Source organism: Apiospora phragmitis (assembly GCF_038363925.1).
Source record: "Apiospora phragmitis strain CBS 135458 chromosome Unknown utg000010l:1.0-9815664.0:1.0-9183399.0, whole genome shotgun sequence".
In the NCBI taxonomy this organism is placed as follows: domain Eukaryota; kingdom Fungi; phylum Ascomycota; class Sordariomycetes; order Amphisphaeriales; family Apiosporaceae; genus Apiospora; species Apiospora phragmitis.
Genome location: NW_027117409.1, coordinates 6,624,667 through 6,636,052, shown reverse-complemented (window position 1 = coordinate 6,636,052; position 11,386 = coordinate 6,624,667). Strand labels below are relative to the sequence as shown.

The 11,386-nt window shown below is 51.9% G+C and overlaps 4 protein-coding genes across 4 annotated transcripts; 1 reads left to right on the top strand and 3 right to left on the bottom strand.

Annotated features, from left to right (window-relative positions):
- Positions 1-1,194: 1,194 nt before the first annotated feature.
- Positions 1,195-4,499, bottom strand: PG994_011782 (CBF/Mak21 family-domain-containing protein; the record flags this gene model as incomplete). The annotated part of the gene is made up of 4 exons (XM_066863191.1): positions 1,195-2,512; positions 2,561-3,705; positions 3,773-3,862; positions 3,936-4,499. 4 exons carry the CDS (start codon positions 4,497-4,499, stop codon positions 1,195-1,197), a joined length of 3,117 nt encoding a protein of 1,038 aa, XP_066712301.1.
- An 815-nt stretch (positions 4,500-5,314) lies between these two features.
- PG994_011781 (prolyl-tRNA synthetase) lies at positions 5,315-6,643 on the top strand (the record flags this gene model as incomplete). The annotated part of the gene is made up of 1 exon (XM_066863190.1): positions 5,315-6,643. One exon carries the CDS (start codon positions 5,315-5,317, stop codon positions 6,641-6,643), a length of 1,329 nt encoding a protein of 442 aa, XP_066712300.1.
- A 290-nt stretch (positions 6,644-6,933) lies between these two features.
- Positions 6,934-8,906, bottom strand: PG994_011780 (uncharacterized protein; the record flags this gene model as incomplete). Its single annotated transcript, XM_066863189.1, has 5 exons — positions 6,934-7,716; positions 7,818-7,991; positions 8,044-8,124; positions 8,179-8,458; positions 8,536-8,906. 5 exons carry the CDS (start codon positions 8,904-8,906, stop codon positions 6,934-6,936), a joined length of 1,689 nt encoding a protein of 562 aa, XP_066712299.1.
- Positions 8,907-10,350: 1,444 nt separating this feature from the next.
- PG994_011779 (uncharacterized protein) lies at positions 10,351-11,228 on the bottom strand (the record flags this gene model as incomplete). Its single annotated transcript, XM_066863188.1, has 2 exons — positions 10,351-10,780; positions 10,837-11,228. The coding sequence occupies 2 exons, from the start codon at positions 11,226-11,228 to the stop codon at positions 10,351-10,353; spliced, it is 822 nt and encodes a 273-aa protein (XP_066712298.1).
- Positions 11,229-11,386: the final 158 nt, after the last annotated feature.

Sequence of the window (11,386 nt, the reverse complement as noted above, 5' to 3'; positions counted from 1 at the left end):
TGTGGGAGTGTAGAACCAAGTCTACATCAAATCCAAGTCAAGGCAAAGAAAGACCGTGAGAGAAGCACGCGCTGCAGAACCTCAGGGAAAACAACCACTGAGATGCGAGGCCCGGCAATCGCGATGAGAGTACTGTACAATGCCTGATGGAAGGGCGAAGGTAGTGTGGTATTTGTTTGTTTGTGGGGGGAGAAGAGGGAGGGAAGAGAGGAAATAGAAGGAGATTGTGTTGATGTGGGAAGGGAACAATAGGCAAACGAAGTGTGTGATCCTTTTTCCCAGATCTATGTTCGCTCAGTTTAGGAGAGGCATTACGCTTACCTGTTCGTTCGCAAGGACCTCTGGACCTCTGGACCTCTCCGTCAATCAAGCAGCAGCAGCAGCCGGGCCAGTATGGTTAGCGTCGTGGCGTCTGGTGGCAGCAGCAGCAGCAGCAGCAGAAGCAGCAGCAGCAACAACAACAACTCAATTGGAGGCTTGAATTGATTTATGTGGGCCAAATTCAGCAGTACAATACCCAGGTGCCTACATGTACTTACGCATACGTCTCGTATTTGCAGGCAATGATTTTAGCGCTTGGACCAATTACAGGCCCCAGACGTGCGTTGCATAGGAGTCGTACAGAGTAGCTCCCCTGGTTTTCAATTCTTCTTTGCGCTGCGCGGATGCGAGCAGGATTCCATAATCCCGTCAGGCTGCAATTGAATTGGCAAGCTTGCCTTAACGTATAATAAGCCTTACATATTAGGCCCCCGTTTTAATGGATGGGACTGGGTCAATGCAGGTACTGGAGCGAAGGTGCTCAGCTCCGTAATAAATGGCAGTTTGGAACCCCTGAGTCGGCTTTGGATTCTATACCTACAGTACCTGGCCACAACACATGGATGATAATAATACAACATGCATTGGAAGATAGCTGAGTTTTAGTTGCCTACCACCAAAACGACAGCGGAATATAATCATTCTTCGGATGGCAGCTTGAATTGTCGCAAGGAGTTCTTGCAGGATCTACGCTATGTTTGAGCACTGATTTGTATGAATCAAGCAATCATGTTGCCATGGGTTTTAATAGATATTTTGCATCTTATTTGGGAAGCTTCTCATTCGTTACTGCCTCCTTCCCCCCTCTCTCATCCACGTACGACGATGATAATGCTACATAGATATCTGTCTATTAGGTAAACCACATACCGACTAACATCTCCCATCATCCTCTTCGGCCAGCATTGCCGCGTAGTCGTCGGCAGTGGCAAATGTCGGAAGGCTTCTGAGCATCTTCTTCCTCTTTGTGCGCTCAGACTGGGGCTTCTTGTCATCCTCCTTGTCTTCTGCGACAGCTGCGCCACCTTCTTCGTCGTCGTCGTCACTGAAGCCGAGTGATGATACATCCGAGAAGTCCGGCGCGCTGCCTTCAGACATTCCGTCCACGTCCATTTCCTCTTCCGCATCGCCGCCGGCTTCTTCGTCAGAGCCGTCGAGACTCATCAAGTCCTCGAAATCAGATCCCACATCACTCTCATCGTCGATCTCCACCTCAGGTCGCGACGCTGTAAGCGCGTTCCAGATCTCCTCTTCATCGCCAGACTCATCAGCCTCGGCGCCATCCTCGGCGCTCGCCTTGGCCTTCTTAACCCGCTCGGCTTGAGCTGGCTTGCCGATCTGGTTGAAGTACTCATGGAAGAACACATCTTCAACCGCAACATCGCCGGCCTTCTTGTTCCAGAAGGATGCCGAGTTCAATGGCGCACCAGTCTTGGCGGATGACTTGCCTGAGAGCAAGATCTGGCCTTGTCCAGTGGCGGCCACAGGCTGCATGAGCGAATTGCCCTTCATGCCATCGGAAGCCTTCGGGTTGCGGTACACAAATTTGTCGAGGAAATGAATCAGCGTGTGATTGGACAAATCAGGCTTCTGCGCCGGCTTCAGGCCATTCAGGAGACTCTTGGCATAAACATCAACAGAAGGATGGTAATGATTCAGGAAAGGAACCACTTCCCAGAGACAGCTGAGATGAGCATTGCTATATTCCGGGTTTCGTTTACGTCCGTCATAAGCATCCTTTGGACGAGCGGAATCAGCGATCAACCCATCAGTGACTGCGTCATCCTCTGGAGAGGCATCGGGGACGTCATCGTGTTCCTCTGGGTCGGTAAGCAGAGACTTCAGACCAGGGAAAACCCCGTAAAGCTCCATGGTGAGGTACAGAATACCACAGACGAAAGAAGGTTGCTGCAAGTGCAATATTTGAAGCATCCTCTTGACGAAGGCCTTCACTCGCCGCACATCCACGTCCGCTTTAAGACTGCGGTACAGCAGGTTAAGATAGAGTGCCTGTTTCGAAGACGTTGCGAGGCGAGTATCCAGAAGCGACTCATATAGAGTTCGGTAGAATCGCTCCGTAGCAAGGTGCTTGGTAGCAACAAGCTGTTGAATCAACATCAAAGCCTGTATGCTAGTGTTGAAGTTGGATGAGTGAGTAACCCTGAATAACGTGTCGAGATGCGATTCAAGACTGAGATTGGTTAGAAATGTTCACTGTAATGGGCGAGACCGAACTTACGTAGAAGAGTCTGTTTCGGAGAAGGGCACCGCGCGGTTGATGCCGGTCAAGATGGCAGAGACTAGCTTCTCGGCAGCCTCTCGCTCACCTTGCCCAACGTTAGCATCTTTGTCGGACTCCTTAGGGGGGCCGGAAGACCGCCGCTGTTTCCTCTTCTTCTTCTCAACTTTCGACGTGGCCGAGAAGTCGACCTCGGCCAGTGCTCCAGTCTTCAGTAGAGAAACGAACATCCCGAAGTAAATCTTCAGAAGCGAGTCCGCAATTTGAGGTTCTTTGCTGCTAAGAATAGTCTGGTTCAGGGTGTTGACTGCGTAGTATTTGGCACGGACGCTTTGGCCGGGTTTGAAGATGATCTCTTGCTCCACGGATCGAATCACCACAGCCTTCATGCCCGGATGAAGGTTGACCAGCTGCAGGAGCAGATACGACGCTCTGGAAGCAATCTTCCTCTCGCGATCTCCGAGCTTGTTCACTAACAGCCTCAGAAGATTGGCCTCTTGCTCCGGCTTGTCTTTCAAAAGAGCGTACACCATGTCAATTGCTCTGACACGTGAGTATTCGACCTCATCGTCGCACCAGGTTTCGAGAGTCTGGATAAACTTGAAGTAGGCATCTTTGAGCCAATCCTCGAACGCCCAGTAGATCAAATGCTCTTTGTTGATCTTTCCAGGCAGGGATTGGTTCGAAGACCAGGTCTTCGTGTTGAACTTTTGCAGAGTACCGATTAGGCCACTTTGGGATATGAATGGGCGCAAACGGCGATTTGGCGGCAGGATATTGCCAAGGCCGAGTAAATCAACAAGGGCTGCTGCTGCTGCCAGAGCCTGCCCACGGCTGCGCTTAGCGGCAAGACCCATTAAATTCTCCAGGAGCTTGATGCTGTGAACAGGAGACTCTTGGATGGCCAGGGTCAATGCAGACGTTTTATCCGAAACAGTACCGGAGGACATAATAGTAGACATGAATTTATGCGACGAAGATGCGGATAACGTCTTGCTGTAGGCGGCGATATCTTCATCCAGAAGTGAAGCGGCGTAAGCCTTAAGACTGTTGAGGGCAGGGAGGAACGGAGCGACATGGTCAGATTTGGGCTCGGGCAATTCCCTCAGCTCTGTGGCGTGCCAGTCGGCTCTGGCTTCGAAGATCTGTCAAGAGTATAATGTCAGAGAGAAGTCCTTGCAGCTACAAATGAATACGGTGAGGCTTACTGACCGTCTTCCGCTTTGCCTTCTGTGCCAGCTCGTCTTTGCTCTTCGGTTCGTCCTCCTCTGAGGAGGATGCTTCTTCCCATTCCTCATCTTGCTGGGGGGCTTCCTCCCTCCTCCTCCTCCTCCTCCTCCTCCTCCTCTTCCTCTTCTTCCTCTTCTTCCTCGACCGCCTCCTCGGGCTGCACTTTCTCAAAGCCAAGCCCTGAAGCGAACTTGGCCAATTCAGCTTGGAGGGCCTTGTCTCCGCCCTTCTGGTCACCATAGGTTTCATCTTCGGAGTCGACGTCTCCGACGAGTTCCAGGTCCTTCTCGTCTCCTCCTAATGCCATGATTTCGTCGAGGAGAGCATTGGGGCCCTGTCCCTTCTTCGGGGTTGGTGGTTTGCCATTTTGCTCACTCTTGTTCGGCTTGTTTTGCTTCCCCGACGGTTTTGATGATTGGTCTTTCCTGTCCTTCTTATTGCTCGCCTGTTCCGTCTTCTCTTCCTGTCGTTTTCTCTTCAGGTTGGCTTGTGGCTGAGCAGGTTGAGACGGCTTTGGCTTGTCCGCCGGCTTTGACTTATCCGTCGACTTAGGCTTGTCTGTTGATTTTGGGTTGCCCGCTGACTTTGGGTTGCCCGCCGGCTTGGTATTGTCAGCCGACTTGGGGTTGTTCCCAGATTTCTGCTCCGACAGCTTCTTGTCGATCTTGGCTGTCAAGCTCGACAGGGCCGCATCAGTGAAGGCGGACATTGTTCTTCTGCGTAAGACCGACCAAGTCGCATTCGATCCGGGATATGTTATGGGTTTCCAGGGCCTAAGTACAAACAAAGGCAGTTGAAATTGGAGAAAGCCAACAAGAATACAGTCCCTACGAAATTTCGGGAATTGGGACTCGGGACTTGTCAGTTATCTCAAGTTTGGAAGGTACTGCCAAAAGAATTAAGAAAAATTATTGCGGGGCGATGCAAGGCTGACGATAGTGGGAGTGGGTGATAAGGATGACCAATCACTGAGGTTGCGCAAAGTTCGTCCGTTCCACTCCATACCCAATATAGCAATGCAAGGCTGTGCCAACGGTTCCCATTTTCAAGACGAATCCCATCCGTCTTGAGGGATCTCCTTGAACCCCATCAATAATCAAAACACGTATGGTGTCTTATTTCGTTCGTTATATCTGCAGTTTATCTTGGCCCTACGTTTTTTCAGTCTTGATAACATACTTCGGTCTTGAGCTTTTTCCCCCTTCGATTGGTGGGTTGGGCAATGACATGATGTTTCAAACATGTTCACCCCAGGTGGCAGCTTTGACTAGAGTCTCCCTCAAAGGTTCAAAGCAACCTCACTTCAGGGCCAGCATCTCTAAATCCAGTACGCTAGCTCGTCAGAGAGCATGTTTGTCAAGAACTTGGCTGCCCACAGGTGGTCTTGCTCAGGCTGACAATGGGGATGGACATTCGAAGCTGGTCCGGGCTGGTTACTTGCGGCAATCCCATCCCGGTGTCTTTCACATGCTTCCACTTGGCCTCAGAGTGCAGGAAAAGCTCGAAAAACTGATAGACAAACACATGCTTTCGGTTGGCGCCTCCAAGGTGTCACTCTCATCTCTTTCGCCCCAGGCCCTATGGAAGAGGACAAATCGGTTGGAGGCATATGGCCCAGAACTGTTCCGTCTTAGCGACAGGAAAGATGCGCCATTACTACTAGCCCCCACTCATGAGGAGGAAATCACAAATCTGGTCTCGAAACTCGTCACATCCTATAAGAATCTTCCGCTCCGTTTATACCAGATCGGACGTAAATATCGAGACGAGCTACGGCCGCGTCAAGGTGTTCTCCGTTCAAGAGAATTCCTCATGAAGGACCTCTACACTTTTGATGCCAGTATCGATGCAGCGCTGCAGTCCTACGAAGAAGTTCGGGCCGCATACTCTCGACTCTTCGACGAGCTCAAGATCCCGTATGTGGTAGCTGAAGCTAGCTCTGGGGATATAGGCGGCGATTTGAGCCACGAGTACCACCTGCCCTCGTCAATCGGCGAGGACATGGTGATAAGCTGCAACAGCTGCTCATATGTTGCCAATGAAGAACTTGCTCTTGCGAGGCCGCCTTCGCAAGAACAAAGTGTCGCCAAAGCACGGGTATGGCGTGGTGTATCCAAAGACCGCACTTCACTAGTCAATGTCTGGTATCCGAACGTACCTGGATTGTCCGAGTCCGATATCAACACCCATGCAATTAAATCAGTCGTACCGGAGCTAGACTCTAGCATGGAGGACTCGATAGCCTTCTGGACCCAGGACTCGACACAAGAGTCTGAGTCATCCAGAAAGGTGCTGAAGCTCATCAACGTCGTCGATAGGAGAATGAGCCCAACCGTCAGAGAATCTATAAAAAGGGGTAGCCACCCGCAACAATTACCAGCCGGCTCTAACCTCAGTGTCTCGTCAATCAAGATCGAAACTATTACCAGCAGCGAAGGTGGCCAGCTCATCAATGCCCTCCGTATCCGCGATGGTGACAACTGCGCTCATTGCGAATCGGGTAAGCTAAAGGTAGAGAAAGCTGTCGAGCTGGGCCATACATTCCATCTCGGCGCTCGTTATTCGAAACCCCTCGGTGCAAACGTACAGCTGCGCGAGAACGTCTTGACCCCCATGCAGATGGGTTGCCACGGCATCGGCGTCTCACGAATCATAGGCGCAGTCGCAAACCACCTGGCCGATGAGAAGGGGCTGAACTGGCCGCGCGCGATCGCACCCTTCGAGGTCGTCGTCATTCCCGGCCGGAGCGTCCCAGATGAGGATGCAAACCTCGTCTATGATCAACTCGTCGGTGAGCAGCAGCAGGTCGACGCCGTCCTCGACGACAGGGCGGAGTCTTTCCCTGGAAGATGAAGGATGCAGACACCGTGGGCCTCCCCGTCATCGTCTTGCTTGGCCGCAGATGGCCCTCGGACAGGATGTGCGAGGTTCAGTGTAGGAGGCTGAATGTGAATGAGGATGTGGCGTTCGATGAATTGCCCATGTATACCAACAATCTGTTATCGCAACTCTAGTATACCCCTAAGTATGTATGTATCACGTCATGTAAGATATTATTATGCCCTTCCATGGTCTATGCCAGCTTAGGTGTCACTCCCAGAACGCTCCTCCTCGATACGGCACAACGGCAAACATCCATCTCGTCACACGTGACGTCGGCGAGCCCATTGCGTGAGGTACTCCCTGCCAGCCAACCTATATGTATCCTCTTCCACATGCGATCCGCCCTGCCCCTGAGTCTGCAGTACCAAGTTCAGCCCCTTGTCCCCATCTCCGTAACGCGGCCACACGGGCAGCCCCTCGCCATTGGGGTTCCCATGATGCGCGAACCGGATCCACTGGTCCTGCATCTGCTCGCTGAGGGCCCTATACCCGGGCCAAGGCCCGACATACGCGGGATTGCCGAACACGAAGGCGACCTCGGTGTAGTGCGCCACGCCATTGTAGGCGGGCGCCAGGCTTCCTCCGCCGCCGCCTACCGTTCCATTACTACCGCCGCCACTGCCGTTACCGCCGACATACCCGCGCGTGTTAAAGCGGTAGATGTAGGTGTCGGGCGAGTGCCGCGCGTAGTATCGCGCATCGTCGAGCCGCGGCGCGTGGTAGAACACGTCGCCGACAATGGCCGCGGCCCGCTTGTACTGCCAGCCGCCCGCGTCGGCGAAGCGCTCGGCGCCCGTGTCGAGCGGGATGCCCTGTGCCGGGTCGTCCGGGTAGAGCTCCAAGATGCGCGCGACGGCCGGGGCCGGGAATCCGAAGCCCACGCCGTGCTCCAGGTAGTCGCGCAGGTCGGCGTCGGTGTTGATGGGCCCCTTCGGGGCGTTGTCGGTGCCCTCGTCCGAGTTGGTGCCGTAGAGGTGCGGGACGTGCGCGAAGCGGCCGGAGTGGAGGAGCTCGGTTGGGTAGTTGGGTATGATGTCTCCGTCCTACACCCATCGGCGTTTCGAGTCAGCACTCCTTTTCCCCCTTTGCATTTAAAAACGCAGTATTCAGGGGCTCTTCTGTAATCAATCACTTTGACACTTACCACTGTGGGATAGAACCCAGGTCCGCCCACTTTCGACGATGCCATGAAAGGGTAGAGAGTACCGTAGTCGACAGTTCTTAAACAAGCCAATGTATCGGGAGTATCACTACAGTTGACCTGGTTCACGATTTTATCATAGATGGGTTGGTACCAGTCAGATCCGTTATACCAAGCCTGGCGACATAATCAGTTTCATGACTTTAAATGAATGAGTTTAGCCACTTACTGTTGCTGCGGAGCCGCTTTCCTGTATCGACCGGTGAAACAAGCCATCCGTACGTCCTCCGTAAGTCATCAGCAGCTGGCCCTGTATTTATGTCAGCCATCCAACTTCTCGCTTTCTTCCTAGTGTCAGCCATACCACAGCAAAGGAGCCCGATGACTCTCCCCATATGGTGACGTTTTCGGGGTCGCCACCAAATGCCTTCACGTTCTCCTGGATCCAAGCAAGCGCCTTGCGCATATCTCGTAGCGATAGGTTCGTTTGGCCGGTACCTTGTATTTCACGAGAATACATATTTCCCCATCCGCCTTTTCTATAATTGATACTGGCACCGATCATCGGCAGGCCAATTTCGACTGCTCTCTGAACAAGAAACGTCAGGTTGTAAGTAGGGAGGCCCGTTGTCCCGACCTGGTAGCTGTCGATGGTAGATACATCCTCAAGTCAGCTTGACCACCTGATTCAGGCCCGATCGAAACACCCGTTTGTACATACCTCCCCCCGTGTATCCAAAGCATAATTGGCAGTTTGGAGCTGTTGTCAACCCCGACGGGCCGCACAATGTTGATGCTTAAGCAATCCTCGCCCATGCCATAGATGCCGTCGGAACTCACGTTCTCATCTGGACATGCATGCCCATACTGCTTTGCCGGACGAGTCCCATCCCAGGTCTCATTCAAAGATTGAGGTATACGGAACCGGTTAAGTCCGCCCGTATCCCGCGCGTACGGAATACCCAGAAATACATCCTGCTGGAACTCAGGTAGGCTAAGCCCTTCGTAGGTTCCATTGAGTACAGTTACTGTTGGAGCTGCCGGAGCTGCTGAAGGCAACAAAATGAGAAAGTAAAAAATTAGGTTCTTCATAATGCAGCTGGAAATTGGCCAACAGGATTCAGGCTTACCAGCTGAGAAGTCTGACAACAAGTGGACATAAGTAGCCAGCGCCTGGATGGGCCAATATATCAAGGACGAGTAAGACCAAGAAGACATCATCAAGGACTGGGGTGGGGTTCAGGGCCTGCATGGTAGATGCGACGTAACCAGATCCGAGCTAACTGAGAGCATTGATGAGACCTTCTTATCCGCATACTTATCTTGTATCTTGCAGCTCTAGCGGCATCGGCGCTCTGATGCTAAGAGGTGTATACTCTTCTAGAGTAGATATAACAAGTATAAGTCGATACAAGCTAAAAGGGGCAATACGTCTTCATTAATATTTTTCATTGGCAGAAACAAGGTATTGAGCATTGGGCCCTGGCGAATAGTCAAGTACTTAGAGCGATACCACATTAGTCTTGAGTTGGGCGATGTACATTACTGAAAGCCCAAGAACCGGTCTCGCCAAACACTGGCTCTAGGAAGGCACTTTTCCCCATCTCATCTTGACTGCAACCGATCCATAGCATACTCTTGAGATGTTTCTTTGCAGTAATCCATGATAGTCCCGGCGTGAAGATGTCTCCGTCTTGCTAGAAGCTAAGGCTCGTCGCCTTCAAAGACCGAGATCGCACCTACAACGAGAACCCGCATTATAAACAACGGCTTTCCGGGAAGTCGGACTCCGTACCGAGGATCTTGAATAGGTAACAAGACCATGTCTTGATGACGGCAGGGGTATAAGTGGTTCGGTCCCAAGGAATATAGGGGAATGGGTTGTTACGCGCGTATACTTACCTCTCGATTCTGGAATGGAGCTTTTGGTTACATCGCAGATAGATCTCAAGAATTGAATCACAGAAAGTTTATGGAGGCTAACGACACAGCTGAGTATTTCGAAGCATTCTTCATGTCGACATCCGTCGTAATACCGACTATGCGAGATGATGTGCCAACAAGATAGTCCTGTCAGCATGCAGCATGCATAGCCACAATGATTTTCCTTCGAGGCAAGAGGCAGATGCATCCCAACTGCATGGAGTTCGCTTACAGATTGAAGCTGGCCATACACTGCTCATATCTTACTACATCGCAGCAGTCTACTGGTTGTCCATTCGCCCTGTCGTTCACAGCAGATCGTACTTTAAACGTTTGTTTGATTTCGCTGAAATATAGCAAAGGTACAATGAAAACTTCTAGTACAGTTGTATGCGTGATTGGGGTCTGATTTCCCACCCATATTTGATCTAGGCCTTGATACACTCACTATATGTATTTCAAGACACATCACCGCTACCCTGCCATAGCAGCCTAGCAACTGAATGTTTGCATCCACGATACCCTTCGTATTTCCCGCATACACCACCCAGGAGTGCAAAGTGGCAACTGATCAGGAAGAAACAGGGCAAGCTCATCTGATTTGACTCTCGTCTTACATAAGGAGTCTCCAGGCACCAAGAAGCAGAGCAGCGAAACCAGTGCATACACCCATAAGCCACTGCAGGGTTTGGAACTTGACCTGCTCCAGCTTCTCCCGCAGAGTCGCGACTTCCTGCTCAATCTTTGTTTCTGTCTCCTTGATCTTCAGCTCTTGGTTTGCGGCCTCCTCCCGTATACGCCCCTTTTCCAGGTTGAGATCAAGCCGCACAGAAGCCTGCGTGCGGCCGATTTCGTCGCGTAACCGGCTGTTCAGCTTGGTGATGTCGTTGGTGAGGCGCTCATGCTCCACGCGCGTTGTACTCGACTCGGTGCTGTCCGCCGAGAGCAACTCGGAGCGCAGCTTGGCAAAGTCTACTTTTTGGGTGTAGGTCGCCTTTGCCGCATCTTCGCGGAGGACCATGGTTCGGGTCAGGTTTTGTATGCTTGGGGGTTGTTAGCAAACTGCCGCTCCAGTAAAAGCGATATCGGCCAAACAAACCTCTCCTCGATGACGTCGTTGAGGACCTTCATCATCGCCGCCGACTGATCCTCGGTGAAGCCTTCGCTCTGCAGCCGTTGTACAAACTTCAGGGTATCGAAATGGTGGTCACGCATCCGTGGCACCGTCGAGTGGAAAGACCGTCGGAGAGCCGGGTTTCGGAGGATAGAGGAGGGGCGCTGAGGTTGCGACCTCGTCTCCGAGTGAAGAGCTCGCCAGCTTGTGCTTGAGCCCGAGGCATTGTCTGGCTGGAAAGTCGCTGCTTGAATATGTTGTGACAGTATGATGCCCGATTTAAAGCCCCGTGAAGTCGTGGCTGGCCCTTGCCAACTAATACGAGGCAATAAGAACCTCGGAAGCGATTGCGCTGCGTGCATAGTAGTATTTGCCATAGCTGGAACGGATCGAAGGGGTAAGGAATTAGTAAAACAAAAGAGAGAATATGTACGATATGGAGAAAATGCGGTATAATGAGTGATATGGGACGTGGACAATCAAATCAATTGGCATGGAAGACAAGCATGCCAGCTTCGGGCCTTGCTGTCCAACG